Here is a 27946-nt window from a genome sequence, read left to right as displayed (position 1 = left end):
TCATTCCTTCCAAAGAACACCCTAGACCAATTTCCTTTAGAAAGGACTGGTTGGATCTCCTTGCAGTCCAAGGGACTCTCAAGAGTCTTCTCCAACACCACAGCTCAAAAGCATTAATTCTTTAGCACTCAGCTCTCTTCACAGTCCAACTCTCACATCCATACATGACCACTGGAAAAAACATAGCCTTGACTAGATGGACCTTTGTTGGCAAAGTAATGTCTCTGCTTTTCAATATGCTATCTAGGTTGGTCATAACTTTCCTTCCAAGGAGTAGGCGTCTTTTAATTTCATGGCTGCAATCACCATCTGCAGTGATTTTGGAGCCCAAAAAAATAAAGTCTGACACTGCTTCCACTGTTTCCCCATCTATTTGCCATGAAGTGATGGGACCAGATGCCATGATCTTCGTTTTCTGAATGTTGAGCTTTAAGCCAAATTTTTCACTCTCCTCTTTTACTTTCATCAAGAGGCTTTTTAGTTCCTCTTCACTTTCTGCCATAAGGGTGATGTCATCTGCGTATCTGAGGTTATTGATATTTTTCCTGGCAATCTTGATTCCAGCTTGTGCTTCTTCCAGCCCAGCGTTTCTCATGATGTACTCTTCATATAAGTTAAATAAGCAGGGTAACAATATACAGCCTTGAGTAAGTGCAATTGAGGATTTGCAGTATGCTGTTCAAATCTTCAATAAGGATCATCAATACAATCTGTTGTACCTACTTTCATTCAAGATCACATTGAAAGCATTTTTGCCTATGTGTGCTTGGTCCCCTCAGTCATGTCCAACTCTCTGCGGGCCCATGGATTGTAGCCCAACAGGTTCCTCTGTCCCTAATTGCTAACTATTATTATATATGATAATAAATGAATCCCTCTTTATCATCTATAAATAGAAAATATTTCATAAGCAAACATAATTAAATGGTATATGTGTGTCACTATGGGGGGATATTGTAGAATGTGAATATGAGACGGCAAAGGGTTTTTACCCTATAATATGCTGACACTTTTGAGTTCTAGGGAAGGTGAAGAAAAAGAGTGCATGTCCTTCAAGGTTATTATAATGCTGTCCAAGACAGAATCTGGGGTGATTCTATACCGGAAAGGAAGAACGATAAGTTGTGAACACTCAGAATTATTAAGAGCACCAGCTTTAGAAGCTGCCATATTTGGGTTAGACTCCTGGCTTGCCACCTAGCATTCACTCTGTAATCTCTTTGGCATCTCTCAAATCTCTAAGGATAACCACAGCAGAACATTTTTTTTTTTTTTATGCAGAAGCTACCATTACCAAAGTTTTCAGAATGAGAAATGAAATACCTAGCTCTGTTAGATTATATGAAGACAGTGATCAAAGAAAATGCAAAGAATACTTAAAAAAAATCTTCAAATATACTCAGATCAGTAAGTGTAACGTATCTCATTTTAATTCCTCTTGATGGAGCTAGACAGTTATAACAGTTCATAATGCATGCATCATTTTTTGTGCTCAAAATCTTTTACTTAGCCAATATATAATGAGCTCTTATTAACATTTTATTATTCAATCCTGTTTTTAGCTAATTATCTTGTCAAAGACCTAATTGCCGAAATTCTACATTTTTGCATGAATGACCAGTTATTCCCCAGAGATCATCTCTTAAGTATATGTGGCCATGAAGAATTTTTACAAAAGTAAGTATCTTATTAAGGTAAATTTTGATCATTGTTCATCTATATTAAGCAGCATTTCTTTCTTTGCTTTTAATCAGACTGTGCAAATACTCTGTTCATGATCAATTTTGCTCACTTAAAGGTGAATTTAAAATTTTGTGTCGTACTAACAGTCTTATTCTTGGTTTGACTTTGTATTTTGTGTATATATGGCAATGTGTATTTAAGTGACCTGTAACTAGGGTGACCAACTATCTCAGTCTGTTTGGACTGAGGCTGCCCCCCAGACATGGGACTTTGAGTTCTGAAATCAAGAAAATCTTGGGCAACACAAGTTATCTTATTTGTGACAAAGCTTAGTAGGACTGATCACAATTTAAACAATAAATTTTTGCAATAAGTAATTTTTTTGAGTCAGAACAATATTAGCATGCTGTTTAAATACATTTCAAAATCACAGAGTGTTTGAGTATGACAATTATAACATTTTCATAAAAGACTAAATTTTAAAATACTTTCTTCAATTATTTATTTAGGGAGCTCAGTAAAATAGTTAGAAAAGTCTATTCTCATGTATGTCAATTGCATATACTTATTTTATAGGAAAAAAAAAAAAAACTTACCTCTTCTTAATGTACCACAATAACTATTGTCCTAAAGTTCCCTAAAGACCAAATTTGAAAACATAACACAACCTTAAGGAAGAAAATACTAATATTTCTCTCCTGTTATCGCGTTATTTCTCTCCTGGTATTTATATTTCCTCATTGTGTTTCTATAAGTACCTAAAGATTGACAACATTTTTATTTCGTATTTTTTTGAGACACCTATTGCCACTGTCATTGCTATTCCACCATGAATAGGCTTGAAAATATCTTGTGGGTGATTTTCCTTTATTGTGCAATGTTAACTGTGAATGATTTTTAAGACGGATTATTCTCCTTTCTTTGTTCCCAGTTACAACAAAATCATTTTATTCTTTTTTTCTTGTTAATATAAACATAATAGATTTTTTAGTGTTTTTATATTATTTTATTAAAATTCATTTACCTGGGTTTATTAAGATAGGAAAGTTGCCAAGATTTGTGTAGGTTAATTAGAGTTAGTTATTATCTAAAGGAAATTGAAGGATATGTACATATCTGGAATTTGCTTACTATTTAAGCATAATAGCCTATCAGAACTGATATGACTACATTAATAAGCAGAATATTCTTACTATTCTTTCTAATAGCTAAAGGCATATGTATTTCATTCAAATTTTTTTCATGTATTCTTACATAATTTATCTTAAAAATACATGTGGCAGATTCATTTTGATATACGGCAAAATCAATGCAATGTTGTAAAGTTTAAAAATAAAATTAAATTAAAAAAATAAAGAACAAACAAGTTAAAAAAAATAAAGTTGTTGACTTAAAAAAAATTAAAAAAAAATAAAATAAAAATACATCCTTAAAGACTTGGGTATCTGTTCTTATTTCTCTGTAGAGGGAACACAGAAAACATTTAATAATTTAATGATGCAATAAGTAATAATTCAAACTCTAACAGTTACAGTATTACAATTCATCTGAAGTACCTAACTAACTTTGATTGCAATGATAATATTAAAATAATAGTAATCATTTATCAAGTGCTAATGATGCCCTTGTCTCAAATAAGGTAAACATCTAAGTCTCATAACATATCAAAGAGACAGATATCATAAGTTGAGTTCAGTTCAGTCACTCAGTCTTGTCCAACTCTTTGAGTCCCCATGAATTGCAGCACGCCAGGCCTCCCTGTCAATAACCAACTCCCGGACTTCACTCAGATACACAACCATCGAGTCGATGATGCCATCCAGCCATCTCATCCTCTGTCGTCCCCTTCTCCTCATGCCCCCAATCCCTCCCAGCATCAGAGTCTTTTCCAATGAGTCAACTCTTCCCATCAGGTGGCCAAAGTACTGGAGTTTCAGCTTTAGCATCATTCCTTCCAAAGAACACCCAAGACCAATCTCCTTTAGAAAGGACTGGTTGGATCTCCTTGCAGTCCAAGGGACTCTCAAGAGTCTTCTCCAACACCACAGCTCAAAAGCATTAATTCTTTAGCGCTCAGCTCTCTTCACAGTCCAACTCTCACATCCATACATGACCACTGGAAAAAACATAGCCTTGACTAGATGGACCTTTGTTGGCAAAGTAATGTCTCTGCTTTTCAATATGCTATCTAGGTTGGTCATAACTTTCCTTCCAAGGAGTAAGCATCTTTTAATTTCATGGCTGCAGTCACCATCTGCAGTGATTTTGGAGCCCCCAAAAATAAAGTCTGGCACTGTTTCCACTGTTTCCCATGAAGTGATGGGACCAGATGCCATGATCTTCGTTTTCTGAAAGTTGAGCTTTAAGCCAACTTTTTCACTCTCCTCTTTCTCTTTTATCAAGAGGCTTTTTAGTTCCTCTTCACTTTCTGCCATAAGGGTGGTGTCATCTGCATATCTGAGGTTATTGATATTTCTCCTGGCAATCTTGATTCCAGCTTGGGCTTCTTCCAGCCAGCGTTTCTCATGATGTACTCTGCATAGAAGTTAAATAAGCAGGGTGCAAATATACAGCCTTGACGTATTCCTTTTCCTATTTGGAACCAGTCTGTTGTTCCGTGGCCAGTTTTAACTGTTGCTTCTGACCTGCATACAGGTTGCTCAATAGACAGGTCAGGTGGCCTGGTATTTCCATCTCTTTCAGAATTTTCCACAGTTTATTGTGACCCACACAGTCAAAGGCTTTGGCATAGTCAATAAAGCAGAAATAGATGTTTTTCTGGAACTCTCTTGCTTTTTCCATGATCCAGCGGATGTTGACAATTTGATCTCTGATTCCTTTGCTTTTTCTAAAACCAGCTTGAACATCTGGAAGTTCATGGTTCATATATTGCTGAAACCTGGCTTGGAGAATTTTGAGCATTACTTTACTAGCATGTGAGATGAGTACAATTGTGCGGCAGTTTGAGCATTCTTTGGCATTGCCTTTCTTTGGGATAGGAATGAAAACTGATCTTTTTCAGTGCTGTGGCCACTGCTGAGTTTTCTAAATTTGCTGGCATATTGAGTGCAGCACTTTCACAGCATCATCTTTCAGGATTTGAAATAGCTTAACTGCAATTCCATCACCTCCACCAGCTTTGTTCGTAGTGATGCTTTCTAAGGCCCACTTGACTTCACATTCCAGGATGTCTGGCTCTAGGTCAGTGATCACACTATCGTGATTATCTGGGTCGTGAAGATCTTTTTTGTACGGTTCTTAGGTGTATTCTTGCCATCTCTTCTTAATATCTTCTGCTTCTGTTAGGTCCATACCATTTCTGTCCTTTATCGAGCCCATCTTTGCATGAAATATTCCCTTGGTATCTCTAATTTTCTTGAAGAGATCTCTAGTCTTTCCCATTCTGTTGTTTTCCTCTATTTCTTTGCATTAATTGCTGAGGAAGGCTTTCTTATCTCTTCTTGCTATTCTTTGGAACTCTGCATTCAGATGCTTATATCTTTCCTTTTTTCCTGTGCTTTTGCTTCTCTTCTTTTCACAGCTATTTGTAAGGCCTCCCCAGCCAGCCATTTTGCTTGTTTGCATTTCTTTTCCATGGGGATGGTCTTGATCCCTGTCTCCTGTACAATGTCATGAACCTCCGTCCATAGTTCATCAAGCACTCTATCTATTAGATCTAGTCCCTTAAATCTATTTCTCACTTCCATTGTATAATCATAAGGGATTTGATTTAGGTCATACCTGAATGGTCTAGTGGTTTTCCCTACTTTCTTCAATTTAAGTCTGAATTTGGCAATAAGGAGTTCATGATCTGATCCACAGTCAGCTCCCAGTCTTGTTTTGGCTGACTCTATAGATCTTCTCCATCTTTGGCTGCAAAGAATATAATCAATCTGATTTTGGTGTTGACCATCTGGTGATGTCCATATGTAGAGTCTTCTCTTGTGTTGTTGGAAGAGGGTTTTTGCTATGACCAGTGCGTTCTCTTGGCAAAACTCTATTAGCCTTTGTCCTGCTTCATTCTGTACTCCAAGGCCAAATTTGCCTGTTATTCCAGGTGTTTCTTGACTTCCTTTTGCGTTCCAGTCCCCTATGATGAAAAGGACATCTTTTGGGGTGTTAGTTCTAAGAGGTCTTGTAGGTCTTCATAGAACAGTTCAACATCAGCTTCTTCAGGGTTACTGGTTGGGACATAGACTTGGATTACTGTGATATTGAATGGTTTGCCCTGGAAATGAACAGAGATAATTCTGTTGTTTTTAACATTGCACCCAAGTACAGCATTTCAGACTCTTTTGTTGACCATGATGGCTACTCCATTTCTAAGGGATTCCTGCCTGCAGTAGTAGATATAATGGTTATCTGAGTTAAATTCACCCATTCCAGTCCATTTCAGTTCGCTGATTCCTAGAATGTCAACGTTCACTCTTGCCATCTCCTGTTTGACCACTTCCAATTAGCCTTGATTCATGGACCTGACATTCCAAGTTCCTATGCAATATTGCTCTTTACAGCATCAGACCTTGTGTCTATCACCAGTCACATCCACAACTGGGTATTCTTTTTGCTTTGGCTCCATCCCTTCATTCTTTCTGGAGTTATTTCTCCCCTGATCTCCAGTAGCATATTGGGCACCTACCAACCTGGGGAGTTCCTCTTTAAGTATCCTATCATTTTGCCTTTTCATACTGTTCATGGGGTTTTCAAGGCAAGAATACTGAAGTGGTTTGCCATTCTCTTCTTCAGGGGACCACATTCTGTCGGATCTCTCCACCATGACCCACCCACGTTGGGTGGCCCCACAGGGCATGTCTTAATTTCATTGAGTTAGAAAAGGCTGTGGTCCTAGTGTGATTAGATTGACTAGTTTTCTGTGATTATGGTTTCAGTGTGATAGATACCATAATAATCCATTTTACAGATGGGAATCTGAGGCTTTCATCAAGGTTACACAACTAGGAAGTTGGTAGGGTCAAGCTTGAACTCAAACTCAGGATTGACTATCTGCATAACCTTGGCTCTTAACTATAAAACAACACTAAAAAAGCTCTTGAGTAAGACCCAGAAAATGGCTAATGGTTCTTCATGCTGGAGCATGGCGTGGAAAATATTTGCAGTTTTGCAGGGGTCTACAGGATAGGTGTGCAGGAATTACAGTACTCCAATTCAACACCTACTGGGCACACAGGTGTGCAAGTGATCTGGTTTATCATTGAGATACAAACATGATTTGAAAATATAATCTTTGCCTTCTTCCTTGACTAAGGAATTCATAAAACTATGTAATTAGTTATTACAAAGTCCTTTTGTGAGGGCAGTATTAGTTTTTGTATATACCAACTGCCTGTAGGTCAAAAAGAGACATGGATTAACAGCAAGAATAAGGAAATGGTACAAAAGAAAGTCAATGAGTAATTTGTATTTAAAGGGTAAATACTGAGGAAAGAAATCAGTACTGTATGACAAAATGATAACAGCTTTGGAATATATAAAATGTGCATAAATTTTTAAAGAAATAATTATCAAGATAAAAAATGAGCTAAGAATGTGACTGGCAATTCAGTGAACAAGAAAGTATTTAGTGTTTAACTAATGACAAACATGCAGTTAAAACAATGAGATGCCATCTTTGCCTAACAAGTTGTTAAAATATTTATTATGATGAAATTCAGTGCAAAAATGGACAAAATCCAGAAAGCTGCTGGGAATTTAAACAGATAGAGCACTCTCTAAAGGGAATTTTGTCAAAAATGTGTCAGACATCCATAGAAATGTGTCAAGAACATATATGTGTTCCAGCAATTCTGCTTCTACAAATATTTCTAAAGAAACAATCATAATTATACAAAAAAGACTTAAAAAATACTACATTCACCATAGAATAATTTCTAATAGTAATAAAAAAAACTAAATCTCCATCAGTATTCAACAACAGTGATAAAATAATTTCATTATATACAGTTTCATTATACATATAATAATTTCATTATATTATATATATTTCATTATATATATATAATAATTTCATTATATTAATTTATAAATTAATAGAAAATACAGTATCATAAATCTTGATATGAAAACTTGTATATCCCTGATGGCTCAGATGGTAAAGCATCTGTCCAAAACGTGGAAGACCCAGGTTCAATCCCTGGGTTGGGAAGATCCCTTGGAAAAGGGAATGGCAATCCACTCCAGTATTCTTGACTGGAGAATTCCATGAACAGAGGGGCCTGGAAAGCTATGGTCCATGAGGCCACAAAGAATTGTACATGACTGAGTGACTAACATACATACATATCATACATTTTAAGCGTGAAAAGATATATTTTCAAACCATATTTTAATATATTAATATTTGTTAAAACAAGTATACTACTATTTGGAAAATAAATAGAAATCCTACATATGAAAATGTAATCCTATACAATAAATGAGATCTTATACACTAAAATGCTAGAGTAGCTATTCCTTGAAAAAGAACTACAATAAAGGTAATATTTATTCTTTTTTTACTTACAAAACATCAGCAATAGACATGTCTTTTTTGCTATCAGGAAATTAAGGAAATAAATTATTCTGGAGGGTGAGAGAAGTATTTAAGTGATCATATAATAACAACATATGCTTTAAAGAGGGTTGGAAATGAGTTAGAAGAACATATGAAAGATGACAGAGTTTAACCTAAAGTAGCAGCAGTGGGGCTAAACAGAAAGTATTAAATTCCCTAGGGTATTAAAACGGTGGAATTAACAGAACTTGGCAAATGAATGTGTGATGATTGAAATACAAACACACAATGTGAGAGCTGTGAGTTACAGTATTTGGGGGGACTGTGGGCTTCCCAGGTGGTGCAGTGGTAAAGAATCTGCTTGCCAAGCAGAAGACATGTATTCGATCCCTGGGTTGGAAAGAGCCCCTGGAGAAGTGAATAGCAACCCAGTCCAGTATTCTTGCCTGGAAAATTCCATGGTGGGCTAAAGTCCATGGAGTCACAAAGAGTCAGACATGACTGAATGAGCATGCACACAGGTACTAAGGACTATAGCCAATAGGCAGCCTCTCAGCTAGCTTGGAGGAACTGATCTGAAGAGTTAAGATGAGATTAGTTTATATGTGATCTTGGAGAAGGGATACATGTAATCAAACACACATCTTGGTGGAAGACTACTGCTATTCAGGAGGCACAGATATATGTTTAAGACTTCAGTACATGTCGGACACGACTGAGCAACTGAACTGAACTGAACTGAATATACCTAAGTACGGGAAGATGCAAGAAATTGGGTTCATAAAATTTCTCCTGAAAATATCTAACTATCTGAAAGCCAGTTCTGCCAGTTTCCTTAGAGTACAGAGTGTCTTCTTCCTATCCCTTCTCTGAACTCCTTTCAGGTTGTGGAGGTCAGCGACTGCAGTGGCTAGTGACTCAATCCTTGTAGAGCCAGATGGTGAGTGACACTCTGTAGGGTATAAAATAATTAATCAAGTTATAAACATACTGAGTATGTGAGTGCCAAGGGGCATCTGATATTGAGAAAACAGCTCAGATTTAGGGAATCTGGCATAGATTAAGGAATCATTGGCACTAAGAGGGAATGAAAGTCTTAGAGATACATGCAACTATGTAAAGAAAGTGACAAAAGAAAGGATCTTGAGAACATTAATGTATAAAAAATGAAAGAAGGAAGAAGAGCAGAAAAAGGAAATTGGAAAAAAGCAATTTAAATTGTACAATACTTTGGAAAACTTGCCTTTCACAAGAAGGAAAGAGAAATTTGAATTACTAAGTAAATACAGCATCATACTGGAAATAAATTCGATGAGGACTGATAAATCATCATTAGTTTGGCAGTTAAGAAATTAGTTGATTCAAATAAGAACAAGTTTCATAAAATGGAGGAGAAAAAAAGGAAGATTGCAACAAGCTAAGGAGAAAGGAAGGTGTTAAAAAGAAACTCAAGCAGACTACTCTCTCAGAAGTAATGTGTGGTGATAAAAGCCTGGAGGAAAATGGGATTTTTAGATCCTGAGGAGAATCAGTCTGGAGATTTGGGGAATGTGGATAAGAGAGATACTGAAAATATTAATAAGATGAAGGGAAAGAACCAATGATGAAGGAAACACTGAAGGCAGAGAATGTATCAGTTGTGAGGTGCTGCGAGAGCATGGGAACAGATCAAGAAGACAGATGACTATACCTGTGGCTGATCCACATTGATGTATGGCAGAAACCAACACAAAATTGTAACTATCCTTCAGCTAAAAATAAATAAAGAAAAAAAGTCATACACACAAAAAAGAAGACAGAGAAAAGGTGAGCAATGCCTTGAAGGAGGACCCTCCCTTCCCAGAAAGACCAACAGGAGCTCAAATAAATATTAAATGAAAAAAAAAAAAAATAATAGTAAGAAAGATAACTATGCATTTGAAAAACTGAATCTCTGATAAAAGCAGGAATGCGTAAGGAAGTTGCATCGAAATGAGAATAATAATTATAACAATAAAAACAAGAAGAAAGTCTACTTATAAAAGCCTCTAATGGGTCTTCCCTTGTGGCTCAGTGAGGTAAAGAATCTGCTGTCAATGCAGGAGACATGGGATTTGATCCTTGGTCAAGGAAGATCTCACACACCATGGAGCAACTAAGCCCATGTGACACAAATACTGAGCCTGTGCTCTAGAGCCCATGAGGCATAACTGCTGAGCCCATGAGCCACAACTGCTGGAACCTATACATCCTAGAGTCCATGCTCCACGACAAGAGAAGCCATCATAATGAGAAGTCTGTGCACCACAACTGTGCTCTCCATAACTAGAGAAAAGCCCACACAACAAAAAAAGAGACCCAACACAGCCAAAAGTTTAAAATAAATGAATATTTTTAAAAGTCTCTTATGAGCAATTAATAAAGTTTTCACATATAATACCATTTGTTCCAAAATCGGAAAAGCATGATTATTCCTGTTTTAATGTGGGGAAAATGAGGCTAAAAGAAATTGACTGACTCCTTGAAGTTCAGAAAATCATAAGCAGCAAAGCCAGGATGGCACAGATCTATCTGACTTTGAAGCCCTGTCTTCCCACTCAATTACAAAGCTTCCTTTCATGATGACGGGCCACTTGAAAACAAAACTTACAGGATAACACCTCTATGAATAACGACCATACGTGGCTTCCCAGGTGGCACTAGAGGTAAACAACTCACTAAACGTGAGTTTATAATTCAACATAGAGTATTTTGGTCGAGGAGAAGATAAATAACTTACAGAACACTCATTTTCTGACATATACACAAAAGTTCAGTTTCTTTAATCAGGATATGCTTAGAAATGCTTTGACTAAAATAAAGGCAAATCAAAATCACTAAAAGTGGACTTTAACTGTCATTTCCAAATTTTCGATTCGATTAAAATGAACTCTCTTTGGAATCTTGAGTCTGTTTAAGCAAATAAATAACATGAAAACAAATCTTTCCCACTCATGGTAACTATCACCTCTGATTTGGCAAAATAAGTTATACTCCCTTAACTTCAATTTTTTTCCTTTTAAAAACTGAATTTTTAATATATTTTTATACTTTAAAAATGAGATGTAGGATTATATTTTAGTAATCTTTAATTTAAAAGGTAAAATTTTATTAAGCTTCTACTAGTCCTTTCATTACATATGGATTGCTTTAAGCTCTAAACATAGTTCTAAATAAATTAAAAGCATTATGGTTGTTAAAATATAATAAACTGAAAAATAAAAAAACAGATTCTGAATTTCTTGGTCAAGGGAAGAGACTTCACTTTTAACAGACTTCTGGGTGATGCTCACACTAATGGTTCATGGTTTATGTTTCAAGTTGCAAGATATTAGTTCAGTTCAGTTCAGTTCAGTCGCTCAGTCATTTCCGACTCTTTACAACCCCATGAATCACAGCATGCCAGGCCTCCCTGTCCATCACCAACTCCCGGAGATTACCCAAACTCATGTTCATTGAGTCGGTGATGCCGTCCAACCATCTCATTCACTGTCGTCCCCTTCTCCTCCTGCCCTCAGTCTTTCCAAGCATCAGAGTCTTCTTAAATGAGTCAGCTCTTCACATCAGGTGACCAAAATATTGGAGTTTCAGCTTCAATATCAGTCCTTCCAAATGAACACTCAGGACTGATCTCCTTTAGGATGGACTGGTTGGATCTCCTTGCAGGTCAAGGGACTCTCGAGGCCAGGGATATTAGCAACCTAAGAATTTTGACTCAATGAAAAATGAAGTACACATTTTTTAAATTATTACTTATTTATTCATTTATTTTTAATTAATTTAATTGGAGGCTTATTACTTTACCGTATTGTAGTATTTTTTGCCATACATTGACATGAATCAGCCATGGGTGTACATGTGTTTCCCATCTTGAACCCCTCTCCCACCTCCCTCCCCATCCCATTCCTTGGGGTCATCCCAGTGCACCAGCCCTGAGCACCCTGTCTCATACATCAAACCTGGACTGGCAATCTGTTTCACATATAATAATATACATGTTTCAATGCTATTCTCTCAAATCATCCCACCCTCGCCTTCTCCCACAGAGTCCAAAAGACTGTTCTTCACATCTGTGTCTCTTTTGCTGTCTTGCATATAGGGTCACTGTTACTATCTTTCTAAATTCCATATATTGCGACCCAATGGACTGTAGCCTACCCTGCTCCTCCATCCATGGGATTCTCCAGGCAAGAATACTGGTGTGGCTTCCATTTCCTTCTCCAGGAAATATTCCCAACCTAGGGATTGAACCTGGGTCTCCTGCATTGCAGGCAGATGCTTTACCATCTGAGTCATCAGGGAAGCTCATATATATGTGTTAGTATACTGTTTTGGTGTTTTGCTTTCTGACTTACTTCACTCTGTATATAGGCTCGTTTCATTCACCTCATTAGAACTGATTCAAATGTATTCTTTTTAATGGCTGAGTAATATTCCATTGTATATATGTACCACAGCTTTCTTATCCATTTTTCTGTCAGGTTGCTTCCATGTCCTAGCTATTGTAAATAGTGCTGCAATGAACATTGGGGTATACGTGTCTCTTTCAATTCTGGTTTCCTTGGTGTGTAAGCCCAGCAGTGGGATTGCTGGGTCGTATGGCAGTTCTATCTCCAGTTTTCTAAGGAATCTCCACACTGTCCTCCATAGTGGCTGTACTAGTTTGCATTCCCATCAACAGTGTAAGAGGATTCCCTTTTCTCCACACCCTCTCCAGCATTTATTTCTTGTAGGCTTTTGAATAGCAGCCATTCTGACCAGCGTGAGATGGTACCTCATTGTGGTTTTGATTTGCATTTCTCTGATAATAAGTGATGTTGAGCATCTTTTCATGTGTTTGTTAGCCATCTGCATGTCTTCTTTGGAGAAATGTCTGTTCAGTTCTTTGGCTCATTTTTTGATTGGAATTGAATGGCTTGTATATTTTTGAGATTAATTCTTTGTCAGATCCTTCATTTGCTATTATTTTCCCCCATTCTGAAGGCTGTCTTCTCACCTTGCTTATAGTTTCCTTCATTGTACAAAAGCTTTTAAGTTTAATTAGGTCCCATTTGTTTATTTTTGCTTTTGTTTCCATTACTCTGAGAGGTGGGTCATAGAGGATCCTACTGTGATTTATGTCAGAGAGTGTTTGCCTATGTTTTCCTCTAGGAGTTTTATAGTTTCTGGTCTTACATTTACATCTTTAATCCATTTTGAGTTTATTTCTGTGTATGGTGTTATACACATGTTATAGTTTCATTCTTTTATGAGTGGCTGACCAATTTTCCCAGCACCACTTGTTAAAGAGATTGTCTTTTTTCCATTGTATATTCTTGCCTCCTTTGTCAAATATAAGGTGTCCATAGATGTGTGGATTTATCTCTGGGCTTTCTATTTTGTTCCATTGATCTATGTTTCTGTCTTTGTGCCAGTACCATACTGTCTTGATGACTGTAGCTTTGTCGTATAGCCTGAAGTCAGACAGGTTGATTCCTCCAGGTCCATTATTCTTTCTCAAGATTGCTTTGGCTATTCCAGGTTTTTTGTATTTCCATACAAATTGTGAAATTATTTGTCTAGTTTTCTGAAAAATACTGCTGGTAGCTTCATAGGGATTGCATTGAATCTATAGATTGCTTTGGGTAGTATACTCATTTTTCACTATATTGATTCTTCTGATCCATGAACACGATATATTTCTCCATCTATTTGTGTCATCTTTGATTTCTTTCATCAGTGTTTTATAGGTTTCTATATATAGGTCTCTTGTTTCTTTAGGTTGATTTATTCCTAAGTATGTTATTCTTTTTGTTGTAATGGTGAATGGAATTGTTTCCTTAATTTATCTTTCTGTTTTCTCATTGTTAGTGTATAGGAATGCAAGGGATTTCTGTGTGTTGATTTTATATCCTGCAACTTTATGATATTCACTGATTAGCTCTAGGAATTTTCTGGTGGAGTCTTTAGGGTTTTCTATGTAGAGGATCATGTCATCTGCAAACACTGAGAGTTTTACTTCTTATTTTCCAGTCTGGATTCCTTTTATTTCTTTTTCTTCTTTGATTGCTATGGCTAAAACTTTCAAAACTATGTTGAATAGTAGTGGTGATAATTGACACCCTTGTCTTGTTCCTGATTTTAGGGGAAATGCTTTCAAATTTTCACCATTGAGGAAAATGTTTGCTGTGAGTTTATCATATATGGCTTTTATTATGTTGAGGTATGTTCCTTCTATCCTTGCATTCTGGAGGGTTTTTATCATAAATAGATGTTGAATTTTGTCAAAGGCTTTCTCTGCATCTATTGAGATAATCATATGGTTTTTATCTTTTAATTTGTTAAAATGGTGTATCACATTGATTGATTTGTGAATATTGAAGAATCCCTGCATCCCTGGGATAGAGCCCATTTGGTCATGATGTATGATCTTTTTAATATGTTGTTGGATTCTGTTTGCTAGAATTTTTTAAGGATTTTTGCATCTATGTTCATCAGTGATATTGTCCTGTAGTTTTCTTTTTTGTGTGACATCTTTGTCTGGTTTTGGTAGCAGGGTGATGGTGGCCTCATAGAATGAGTTTTGGAATTTACCTTCCTCTGCAATTTTCTGGAAGAGTTTGAGTAGGATAAGTCTTAGCTCTTCATCAAATTTTTGGTAGAATTCAGCTGTGAAGCCATCTGGTCCTGGGCTTTTGTTTGCTGGAAGATTTCTGATTACAGTTTCAATTTCTGTGATTGTGATGGGTCTATTAAGATTTTCTATTTCTTTCTGGTTCAGTTTTTGAAAGTTATACTTTTCTAAGAATTTGTAAATTTCTTCTAAGTTGTCCATTTTATTGGCATATAATTGCTGATAATTGTCTCTTATGATACTTTGTATTTCTGTGTTGTCTGTTGTGCTTTCTCCATTTTCATTTCTAATTTTTTGATTCGATTCTTTCCTCTTTTTTTCTTGATGAGTCTGGCTAGTGGTTTGTCTATTTTATTTATCTTCTCAAAGAATCAGCTTTTAGCTTTGTTGATTTTTGCTATGGTCTCCTTTGTTTCTTTTTCATTTATTTCTGCCCTAATTTTTATGATTTCTTTCTTTCTGCTAACCCTGGAGCTCCTCATTTCTTCTTTTCCTAGTTGCTTTAGGTGTAGAGTTAGGTTAGTTATTTGGCTTTTCTCTTGTTCCTTGAGGTAAGCTTGTATTGCGATGAACCTTCCCCTTAGCATAGAGTTTACTGAATCCCATGTATGGATGTGAGAGTTGGACTGTGAAGAAAGCTGAGCACCAAAGAATTGATGCTTTTGAACTGTGGTGTTGGAGAAGACTCTTGAGAGTCCCTTGGACTGCAAGGAGATCCAACCAGTCCATTCTGAAGGAGATCAGCCCTGGGATTTCTTTGGAAGGAAGAAATACTGGAGTGGGTTGCCATTTCCTTCTCCAATGCATGAAAGTGAAAAGTCAAAGTGAATTCGTTTAGTTGTGTCCAACTCTTAGTGACCCCATGGACTGAAGCCTACCAGGCTCCTCTGTCCATGGGATTTTCCAGGCAAAAGAGTACTGGAGTGGGTTGCCATTGCCTTCTCCAATGAGTATTGCTACTCCTGCTTTCTTTTGGTCTCCATTTGTGTGAAATATATTTTTCCAGCCCTTCACTTTCAGTCTGTATGTGTACCTTGTTTTAAGGTAGGTCTCTTGTAGACAGCATATATAAGGGTCTTGTTTTTGTATCCATTCAGCCAGTTTTTGACTTTTGATTGGGGAATTCAACCCATTTACATTTAAGGTAATTATTGATAAGTATGATCCAGTTGCCATTTACTTTTTTGCTTTTGGTTCGAGTTTATACACCTTTTCTGTTTTTCCTGCCTAGAGAAGATCCTTTAGCATTTGTTGAACAGCTGGTTTGGTGGTGCTGAATTTTCTCAGCTTTTGCTTGTCTGTAAAGTTTTTCATTTCTCCTTCATATTTGAATGAGATCCTTGCTGGGTACAGTAATCTGCACTGTAGGTTTTTCTCTTTCATCACTTTAAGTATGTCCTGCCATTGCCTTCTGGCCTGAAGAGTTTCTATTCAAAGATCAGCTGATATCCTTATGGGAATCCCCTTGTGTGTTATTTGTTGTTTTTCCCTTGCTGCTTTTAATATTTGTTCTTTGTGTTCAATCTTCGTTAATTTGATTAATATGTGTCTTGGGGTGTTTTGCCTTGGGTTTATCCTGTTTAGGACTCTCTGGGTTTCTTGGACTTGGGTGGCTATTTCTTCCCCACTTTAGGGATGTTTTCAAGTATTTCAAGTATCTCCTCAAGTATTTTCTCATGGCCTTTATTTTTGTCTTCTTCTGGGACATCTATGATTTGAATGTTGGGGTATTTGACATCGTCCCAGAAGTCTCTGAGGTTGTCCTTATTTCTTTTAATTTTTTTCTTTTTTCCTCTCTGCTTCATTTATTTCCACCATTCTATATTCCACCTCACTTATCCTATTGTCTGCCTCCATTATTCTACTGTTGGTTCCCTCCAGAGTGTTTTTGGTCTCAGTTATTGCATTATTCATTATTGACTGACTCTTTTTTATTTCTTCTAGGTCCTTGCTAAACTTTTCTTGCATCTTCTCAGTCCTTGTCTCCAGAGTATTTATCTGTAACTCCATTTTGTTTTCAAGATTTTGGATCATTTTTACTATCATTATTCTGAATTATTTTTCAGGTAGAGTCCCTATCTCCTCCTCTTCTGTTTGGTTTGGTGAACATTTATCATATTCCTTTACCTGCTGAATATTTCTCTGCCTTTCATCTTGTTTAGATTGCTGTGTTTGGGGTGGCCTTTCTGTATGCTGGAAATTTGTGGTTCCTCTTTATTGTGGAGGTTCCTCCCTGTGGGTGGGGTTGAACAAGTGGCTTGTCAAGGTTTCCTGATTAGGGAAGCTTGCATCAGTGTTCTGGTGAGTGGAGCTGAATCTCTTCTCTATGGAGTGCAATGAAGTGTCCAGTACTGAGTTTTGGGGTGTCTGTGGGTTTGGTGTGACTTTTGGCCACCTGTATTTTAATGCTTAGGGTTATGTTCCTGCGTTGTTGGAGAATTAGCTTGGTATGTCTTGCTCTGAAACTTGTTGGCTTTTGGTGGAGTTTGGTTTCAGTGTAGGTATGGAGGCTTTTGGATGAGCTCTTGTCAATTAATGTTCCCTGGAGTCAGGAGTTTTCTGGTGTTCTCAAGTTTTGGATTTAAGCCTCCTGCCTCTGGTTTTCAGTATTATTCTTACAGTAGCCTCAAGACTTCTCCATCCATACCACACTGATGATAAAACATCTAGGTTAATGGAGAAAAGATTATTCACAGTGAGGGACACCCAGAGAGGTTCGCTGAGTTCTATGGAGAAGAGAAGAGGGAGGAGGGAGATAGAAGTGACCAGGAGGAGAAGAGGGGGAATCAAAAGGGGCAAGAGCAATCTAGCCAGTAAGCAATTCCCTGTGTGCTCTACACAGTCTGGAACTCCCAGAGAGGTTCACAGAGTTACATAGAGAAGAACATAGGGAGGAAGGAGAGAGAGGTGACCCCAAGGAGAAGAGGAGGAATCAAAAGGATAGAGACTGATCTGGCCAGTAATCAGTTCCTTAAGTGTTCTCCAGAGCTCAGAATACCCAAACAGATTCACAGAGTTGGGTAGGGAAGACAAGGGGGAGGGAGAAGATAGAGGTGATGTGGGGGAGAAAAGGAGAATCAAAAGAGGAGGAGGGCAATCAAGCCAGTAATCACACTCCTAAGTAAAAATGGGTACTAAAGATTGGATTCTTAAAGGTACAGAATTGATAACAAATACCAAAAAGCAAAGATTAAAAATCTAGAGTAGAGGTTAAACTCTCAAAAATATTTTTTTAAAAATCAAAAAAATTATTTTTTAAAAAAGTATGAAATTTGCTTTAAAAATAGGGTTTGTTTTTTTTTGCAAGGTAATAGTAGGTTATAAAAACAAAAATTAAAGGAGCAATAAAGAACTTAAAAATTAAAAAAAAAAACTTTAATGATAATAGTAAAATATATCTAGGAATTTCTCTGGAGCTGTTGAGGGCAGTATGGATCAGTTCAGTTTCAAATAGTTCCTTGTTCCAGCTTATACTTCTTCTCAAGGTCTATAGGCCACTTCCAATGTAGTCAGTGCTAACTACAAGGATTTAATCTGTTGCACCTGTCACTTCCAAAGCAGTTCCCTCTTCTTTGTTTACTTTGGCTTCCTCTGTTTGCAAGTCTCTTCAGTGCCTAATTTCCACCCTGATACAAGGGGGAAAAAGTCACTTATTTAGGCTCACTTGTTCAGTTGTGCTGGGGGAGAGAGGAACACTGCAAACAAATATCACTGGCATGTGTGGGGAGTACTCACAGTGTCTGGGCCTCACACTGGGTTTGCCCCTGCTCATGGCATGTGTGCTTTCCTGCTCTACACTGCTCAGGCTCCAGGTTGATCTACAGGGGCACTGTCTAAAGCAGGCCCTGGGTTGCGGGCACTTCCCAGGTCTAAGGCACTCAGGTTCAGGTTCTCAGATACTCCACAAAGGCACAGACTCAGTTGGGCCTGAGTTTTGTGCCCTTCCCAGGTCCGAGCAGCTCAGGTGACCAGGTGCTTGGTAAGCACACTCTCCTCAGGTGGGCAGTGCATCTTATAACCTCCCCGGTCCCAGCGCTCGTTTCCTGGGTGCGCAGAGGGAGTGCCCTCTCAGGTGTGCCATGTGTCTCCTCTGGAGAGCTGACCTCTGGCTGTGGCCCTCCTGGCAGATGTCACCTGTCCAGAATCCCAGTAAGACTTGGTTAGCAACTGGGAGTCTGCTCGCAGTTTGGTAGAGGATGTCGTCTCTTGGTAGAGATGGCCCTTCGCCTTCCAGCTCTAGCTGTCACCCGCCTGCCTCTCTGCCTCTGGTGGCGGATGGGCCGGTCTGCAGTGTGCTAGCTCTCCTCTGGTATTCGCTCAGTCCTTTGTTCTGTGAGGCTCCCAGCAGTGCCTTAGGTTAGAGCTTTTCATGGGAAAGTTCTCTCTCTCTTTCTTTTTTTTTTCTCTCTCTCTGGCTATCCCACAGTTTGGGTTGCTATCTCACATTAGCTTCCTCAGATTGTCCTCAGGGCATTCAGGCCCTGTCCTTACCCTGTGGAATGCAACCCGCGCCTCCCTGTTCAGCCTCTGCTTGCTGGTGGTGGATGCGTTCATCTGGGCTTCTGGGCTACTTCTCCACTGGGAGTTGCAGTTAGGTGTGTAGTCTATGGGATTTTTTTTTTTTTTCTCCCAGTTATGTTGCCCTCTGAGATTCCAAAACTCCTTATAGACCCACCAGTGAGAGGGTTTGCTGGTGTTTAGAAACTTATCCTCCTTCACGACTCCCTCCCCTGGGACAGGTCTCCATTCCTAACCCTTTTGTCTCTCTTTTTATCTTTTATATTTTGTCCTACCTCCTTTCGAAGACAATGGGCTGCCTTTCCGGGTGCCTTGTGCCCTCTGCCAGCATTCAGATGTTGTCTTGTGAAATTTGTTCAGCGTTCAAATGATCTTTCAATGAATTTTTAGGGGAGAAAGTGGTCTCCCCAACCTATCCCTCTGCCATCTTAGGACCACCACCTAAAGTACACATTTTTAAAACCAGTGTCTTGCACACATACTGAATTTAATCAATAAAACAAAATGTTATACTTCATAACATATTGAAAAATGAGATAATTTTCCTAGCAAGTCACAATTCCCATTTTAATAAGTCAGCTATCTTATTTTTACAGCCATTTACCACTTATCATAACCTAGTATATGACAAACTCTTTCTGTCAATTAAAGTATTGCATTTTCACTCTGTTGAATCCTGCTCTGGCACTCCTTCTCTTGGGAAGTACTTTTAAGAATCCAGTAACTCACTCTACTAACTCATCTCCAGAACTCTTCTCAAATGAGATGGCTCCTGACCTCTTACACATGGCTATCATGCTATTCTTACCAGGTACTTCAGTTAACATCAAAGAGAGTTGCATCAAGTATCATACTCCTCAAAAACTGCCTCACAAAGTTTTTAAATCAGGAGCAAAGAGCAAATGAAAGCATTGGAACTTTATCAATTGTAACATAGGCTGTTGGTAGTGTAGAACAAAGTTGTGAGCAATATGAAGCATGGATACTGAATGAGCTAATTAAAGTCAGAATAAATTAAACAGAAAAATAATAAAAATATTAGCAACTTCCATTACTTTCCTGGTTTTAGCCACCAAGTTAACTACCACAGTAGAAGTGTCTTGGTAATCTCATTTCCCTATTTCTCATGGTCTTAACCAGTAGACAGAACCTCTGGGACTTATGCAGTGGCAGTATTGAGGTCAGGGATGATAATACCTTGTCTTTTCTGTGAGGTACGCACAGATAAAAGACCTAGGGACAGAAAGACTGTTTCCTAGAATGTTCCTGTATCTGCTTTATTTCCAGATAGTAAACCTTGTTATACCTTCACCTAGACTCACATGAAGTTTAGATACACATATAGATAAGATAAATAGATAGATACAGAGACATGGATATATCTCAATAATATATGAAGTATAATTCTACTTCATCATCTTTCCTTTATTATCTAAAAGCCTGACAATTGCAGAGTGCAGGTTTTTTTTCTTACTCCTAATCTATGTGATTTGAGCAAATTCTTTTCTCAAAAGTCTTGCTGGCTTGCTTTCTAATTCAACTTAAAAAGCAATTTTCCTTATGAACTTCTATGTGAAAAAATAAAATTTGCTGCACCTAAATGTTTCTGTTAAATATATCATGACTACATTTTTAATAGTGAACCACAAGTGCTACATAAGGAGAGTGAACAGTCTTCCTTGAAATTGTGCTGGGACCTACTGCTTGCAGTTATGACCAAGTTTTGAGTCCTGGATTTAAACAAGATATGACAAAACTTTTCTTTACTATTTAACTGACTTGATTTCAAGAACTCAGAGTACTAAAAATATATAAGAAAAGAAAAAGAAAGCTTATGTTAATTAATTAAGTCTTGCCTTGAAACTGCCATCGTTTTAAATCAAATTAAGAAATAATATCTACCTCTTGATTCATCACTAGCATTCATTAGTCTGATCTGGTTATCTACTATGGAGTCCCTTTTCTCTCTTCTGACCTCTCCCAGGAAACAAAATGTTGAATTCCTTTGATAAGATTAAGAAAGTCCTCTTCAAAAATTAAATCTAAGTAGAATTTTTAAATAATCTTAAGAAAACTTCTATTTAAAAAATGTTTTAGCTAGTTCCATTACAATTAGTATTAATTTACTCTTTAAACATTTGATTAAAAGTGGGAGTTCCCTTTAATTCAAATAAAAATCAAACTATTAATTAGCAGGGAAAAAAGACTAGGTAATACTGTATAAAGTTTAAGGTAATAGATTATACTCATTAGCAGTAAAAGCCCAGCTGCCTATATTCCTGGGGGAGAAAATGAGTCTTTTTATTCTCAATAAAATTAAAGGTTTTGTTTAGCAAACTTGAACAAATTGATTAGTTTCAGCGCATTCAGAACAGCCTAAGAATTATAGTACTGTAATTTAGTCTCTTATAATTTTTGAGACTTACTTTGAGCAAAAAAAAAAAAAAATAGATTAAAGTGCATTTCTCTTTTACGTACTTTGCTTTCCTCATAAAATCACAGAACCATGTCAGAGCACAGAAAGAACATGTCATCACTTTGAGAGGTCTCACAAAATAATGAAAACATGTTTTTTTAATAAACCATCCATTAAGAGTATTCTAAGTTACTTCTATTTAGTTTTGAATATCCTTAGAAGTACCCTTCCAAACATTTTATAATGAACTTTGGTTGCTATCTTTAATAAACAGTTCAGTCAAGTTCAGTTCAGTCACTCAGTCGTGTCTGACTCTTGGCGACCCGGTGAACTGCAGCACATCAGGCCTCTCTGTCCATCACCAACTCCCGGAGTTTACCCAAACTCATGTCTATTGAGTCAGTGATGCCATCCAACCATCTCATCCTCTGCCATCCCCTTATTCTCCTGCCTTCAATCTTTCCCAACATCAGGGTCTTTTCAAATGAGTCAGCTCTTTGCATCAGGTGGCCAAGTATTGGAGTTTCAGCTTCAATATCAGTCCTTCCAATGAACACCCAGGACTGATCTCCCCTAGGATGGACTGGTTGGATCTCCTTGCAGTCCAAGGGACATTCAAGAGTCTTCTCCAACACCACAGTTCAAAAGCATCAGTTCTTTGGTGCTCAGCTTTGTTTATAGTCCAACTCTCACATCCATGCATGACAACTGGAAAAACCATAGCCTTGACTAGATGGACTTTGTTGACAAGATAATGTCTCTGCTTTTTAATATGCTGTGTAGGTTGGTCACAAGTTTCTTTCCATGGAGTAAGAGTATTTTAATTTCATGGCTGCAGTCACCATCTGCAGTGATTTTGGAGCCCCAAAAAATAAAGTCTGACACTATTTCCACTGTTTCGCCATCTATTTGTCATCTAGTGATGGGACCAATGCCATGATCTTAGTTTTCTGAATGTTGAGCTATAAACCAACTTTTTCATTCTCCTCTTTGACTTTACTCAAGAGGCTCTTTAGTTCTTCTTCACTTTCTGCCATAAGGGTGGTGTCATCTGCATATCTGAGGTTACTGATATTTCTCCCAGCAATCTTGATTCTAGCTTGTGCTTCTTCCAGCCCAGCGTTTCTCATGATGTACTCTGCATATAAGTTACATAAGCAGGGTGACAATATACAGCCTTGATGTACTCCTTTTCCTTTCCTACTTGGAACCAGTCTATTATTCCATGTCCAGTTCTAACTGTTGCTTCCTGACCTGCATACAGGTTTCTCAAGAGGCAGGTCAGGTGGTCTGGTATCCCCATCTCTTTCAGAATTTTCCACAGTTTATTGTGATCCATACAGTCAAAGGCTTTGGCATAGTCAATAAAGCAGAAATAGATGTTTTTGTGGAATTCTCTTGCTTTTTCAATGATCCACCGAATGTTAGCAATTTGATCTCTGGTTCCTCTGCATTTTCTAAAACCAGCTTGAATATCTGAGAGTTCATGGTTCACAGATTGCTGAAGCCTGGCTTGGAGAATTTTGAGCATTACTTTACTAGCGTGTGAGATGAGTGCAATTGTGCAGTAGTTTGAGCATTCTTTGGCATTGCCTTTCTTTGGGATTGGAATGAAAACTGACCTTTTCCAGTCCTGTGGCCACTGCTGAGTTTAAAAATTAATAAAAATAATATATACAAACTTGAATTTGATTCTAGCTAGTAACTGTACTAGAACAAATGTCCCAGTATGAGAATACTCTATATATACCTTCATTTGAAAGCAATTCCCCCAAAAAAGAACTTATACTAAATAAGGTCATTCATTATTGAAAGAAACATGTAAAAATTATATCAACTACTGAGTGCAGTAATAGTTTTTAGTATTTTTAACATACATAAAAAGGACTATTTAGTATTTTAAACATGGCAGCCCCAAAAGAAGTACCAAATACAAATTCTTCAGCTGCTGTTGCTGCTAAGTCAGTTCATTCGTGTCCAACTCTGTTCAACCCCATAGATGGCAGCCCACCAGGCTCCTCTGTCCCTGGGATTCTCCAGGCAAGAATACTGGAGTGGGTCGCCATTTCCTTCTCCAGTGCATGCATACATGCTAAGTCGCTTCAGTCATGTCCGACTCTGTGTGACCCTATTGAACAGGAGCCCACCAGGCTCCTCTGTCCACAGGATTCTCCAGGCAAGAATACTGGAGTGGGTGGTCATTTCCTTCTCCAAATTCTTCAGCAATATGACATATTTCTGTAACATGAATTAGTTTATTCAGACAAGTCACCTTTACATACAGGGAAATTTTTCGGGCATATTTGTAATGTTTTGTTCTCCTAAGTAACAGTAGATGAATGCAAAGTATACATAAAGCTGCTGAGAGTGACAATACTGTACCAGTGACTGTGACTCTTCACCCAGAAAACATGCATTTTCCCCCCTCAGCTTGATTTCACAGTCTTGAAAATGCTTATTGAAGAATTCTCCACAACTGTTGTACATTTTGCCCTCATCTCTATATTCAGCAGCGTCAAGGTTTTCTATATATTCTCTCACCAAGTCAAAGATATTTTTAAAAGCCAGGTCTATTTTACTATATATATATATATTTTTTTTAATTTTTGAAATTAAATGTGTCTTTTTAAGACTGTGCTAGTGGTCTGTACTAAGGTGTCTCTGTGTGAATGCACAAAAACACGTGAACTCTGCGTAGACCTGTATTGATTTGAGTGGTCTCTTCCAGTCCTATTTTCCCATGAGATGTTTTATTTTTAGCCCAAAGTTTGCAAAACACCTTAATTCCCCCACCCCATTTTATAAGAAGAAGCATATATATCACATTATAACAGGAAAGCTTAACTCTATAAATAAACTTCATGCATGCTATATTTACTCCAAATATTTATGTTCTAATTTCTGATCTTAGATTGTTGAACTCAGTGTCTTTAATTGCAAATGAAAGAGCTGGACCAGAAAAGTACTTCCTTTCCAGTTTCTGAGCTCTCTTCTCATGTAAAAGCATTCCCATAATTAAAATAATTATTTATATTCAGAACTGGATTAATACATTAGAGTGAAAATGCAAATCTACCCAGCAGCCCACCAAAAGTCTCGTGAAAGGACAGGAAAAAAATATTAATAAAAAAACTTCTGGTAAAACAAGAAAGAGTGATAAGCTGGAAAGGACAGAAAGATCGCAAGGGGATTGTACAGCTCCCAGGTAAATGTCAAAAGATTTTTAAAATAGAAGGCACTTGGGACATTTGTTTGATAACTTTATAAAAAATAGATAATTTCCTAAGGAATCATGAATTTTCAAAATTAGCTCAAGGAGAAGTATAAATGTGAAACAGAACAAAGAACAGTGGGGAGTAGAAAATGTAGTTTTAAGCAAATTGCACCAAACCTTGGGGGAATAGATAATTCTCAATTATATAAACTGTGCCAGGACAGAGAATAAGATGCATGCACTTTATAAAAATAGATTAATTGTAACGTCTAAAACAAATAAATATTAACACAAAGATTATAAGCCAATTTAGATTTTGCTATATACAAAAAGAAACTTTAAAAATTGAAAATTAAATCTACCCAAGATGTAAAGATAATCATACATAGAAAAAGTCTATTGATACAATTAATATATTACTACATTCAAGGAAAAAAAGATCCTCTCAATATGATGTACTCAGTAAATGCAAAAAAAAACTCATTAATAAAATTTGAACCTTTTCATAATTAAAAAAAAATAACAAAATAGGCAACAAAAGTATAGACCAGGAATGCAGCAAATCTGTTATCTGTTAACCATCTGATGCATTCTCCATACAGTCAAGAAAAAGAGAAGGATATCTACTTTCATTACTACTACCCAAAAGTCTGCCAAGCATCCTAGCCATCACAATAGAATAAAAAATCAAAAGGAAACTTTTTGCTTTTGGAAGGTAATAAAATTGCAATTATTTTAAAAGTATATGGCTTTCTACTTAGAAAATCCAAAAAAATCAATTGAAAAACTTTCAGGTATTACAACAGGATTCCATAAGAAAAATCAACAAGTAAATTCAACTAATAAATATTATTGAAAAAAATTTTGATTTGTAATAGAACAGAAACTATAAAATACTTGCAAAAGGCATACTTGTAAAACCTACTTGGAAGAAAACTATCATTTTACTCAAGGGTATAGAAGAGAATCAGAATGCAAGTAGAAATACACTTTCCTTGAAAGAATTCAATGTTATAAAAAGGCCAAACTTTTTATAAATTCCAAAAATGAAATATAAGTCAACACTATATTAGAATTTCTTTTTAATATACCACATAATTTCAAAATTGTTCTGAAGGAGAAATCATGGAAAGATAATATAATTTTTTTTTAATTATTAGTTCAGTTCAGTTCAGTCGTGTCAGATTCTTTGCGACCCCATCAATCGCAGCATGCCAGGCCTCCCTGTCCAGCACCAACTCCTGGAGTTTACCCACACTCATGTGCATTGAGTCCGTAATGCCATCCAGCCATCTCATTCTCTGTCGTCCCCTTCTCCTCCTGCCCCCAATCCCTCCCAGCATTAGAGTCTTTTCCAATGAGTCAACTCTTCCCATGAGGTAGCCAAAGTATTGGAGTTTCAGCTTCAGCATCAGTCCTTCCAATGAACACCCAGGACTAATCTCCTTTAGGATGGATTGCTTGGATCTCCTTGCGGTCCAAGTGACTCTCAAGAGTCTTCTCCAACACCACAGTTCAAAAGCATCAATTCTTCAGCGCTCAGCTTTCTTCAGAGTCCAACTCTCACACACATATATGACCACTGGAAAAACCATAGCCTTGACTAGACGGACCTTTGTTGGCAAGGTAATATCTCTGTTTTTTAATATGCTATCTAGATTGGTCATAACTTTCTTTCTAAGGAGTAAGCATCTTTTCATTTCATAGCTGCAATCACCATCTGCAGTGATTTTGGGACTCAAAAAATAAAAAAAGTCTGACACTGTTTCCAGTGTTTCCCCATCAATTTCCCATGAAGTGATGGGATCAGATGCCATGATCTTTGTTTTCTGAATGTTGAGCTTTAAGCCAAATTTTTCACTCTCCTCTTTCACTTTCATCAAGAGGCTCTTTAGTTCCTCTTCACTTTCTGCCATAAGGGTGGTGTCATCTGCATATCTGAGGTGATTGATATTTCTCCCAGCAATCTTGATTCCAGCTTGTGCTTCTTCCAGCCCAGCGTTTCTCATGATGTACTCTGCATAGAAGTTAAATAATCAGGTGACAATATACAGCCTTGACGTACTCCTTTTCCTATTTGGAACCAGTCTGTTGTTCCATGTCCAGTTTTAACTGTTGCTTCCTGACCTGCATACAGGTTTCTCAAGAGGCAGGTCAGGTGGTCTGGTATTCCCATCTCTTTCAGAATTTTCCACAGTTTATTGTGATCCACACAGTCAAAGGCTTTGGAATTAGTCAATAAAGCAGAAATAGATGTTTTTGTGGAACTCTCTTGCTTTTTCAATGATCCAGCCGATGTTAGCAATTTGATCTCTGGTTACTCTGCCTTTTCTAATACCAGCTCGAACATCTAGAAGTTCACAGTTCATGTACTGCTGAAGCCTGGCTTCGAGAATTTTGAGCATTACTTTACTAGAATGTGAGATGAGTGCAATTGTGAGGTAGTTTGAGCATTCCTTAGCATTGCCTTTCTTTGGAATCGGAATGAAAACTGACCTTTTCCAGTCCTGTGGTCACTGCTGAGTTTTCCAAATTTGCTGGCATATTGAGTGCAGCACTTTCACAACATCATCCTTCAGGATTTGAAATAGCTCAACTGGAATTCCATCACATCCACTAGCTTTGTTCATAGTGATGATTTCTAAGGCCCACTTGACTTCACATTCCAGGATGTCTGGCTCTATATGAGTGACCACACCATCGTGATTATCTGGATCGTGAAGCTCTTTTTTGTACAGTTCTTTTGTTTATTCTTGCCACTTTTTCTTAATATCTTCTGCTTCTGTTAGGTCCATACCATTTCTGTCCTTTATCGAGCCCATCTTTGCATGAAATGTTCCCTTGGTATCTCTGATTTTCTTGAAGAGATCTCTAGTCTTTCCTATTCTGTTGTTTTCCTCTTTTTCTTTATATTCATCGTTGAGGAAGGCTTTCTTATCTCTCCTTGCTATTCTTTGGAACTCTGCATTCAGA

At 37.3% G+C, this 27946-nt stretch overlaps 1 protein-coding gene across 4 annotated transcripts in view; it reads left to right on the top strand.

Moving 5' to 3' along the window:
• PIK3C2G (phosphatidylinositol-4-phosphate 3-kinase catalytic subunit type 2 gamma) overlaps positions 1-27946 on the top strand; it is a 669174-nt gene that overhangs the window by 237395 nt on the left and 403833 nt on the right. For all 4 annotated transcript variants that reach the window (XM_061417725.1, XM_061417726.1, XM_061417724.1 and 1 more), the window contains one exon: positions 1563-1677. In XM_061417725.1, the coding sequence (XP_061273709.1) occupies positions 1563-1677 (115 nt within the window). The remainder of the gene's footprint in view (positions 1-1562; positions 1678-27946) is intronic.

This window comes from Bos javanicus, chromosome 5, assembly GCF_032452875.1.
Source record: "Bos javanicus breed banteng chromosome 5, ARS-OSU_banteng_1.0, whole genome shotgun sequence".
Taxonomy (NCBI): domain Eukaryota; kingdom Metazoa; phylum Chordata; class Mammalia; order Artiodactyla; family Bovidae; genus Bos; species Bos javanicus.
Note: the sequence above shows the minus strand (reverse complement) of the source record. Positions and strands in the feature narration are given on the sequence as shown.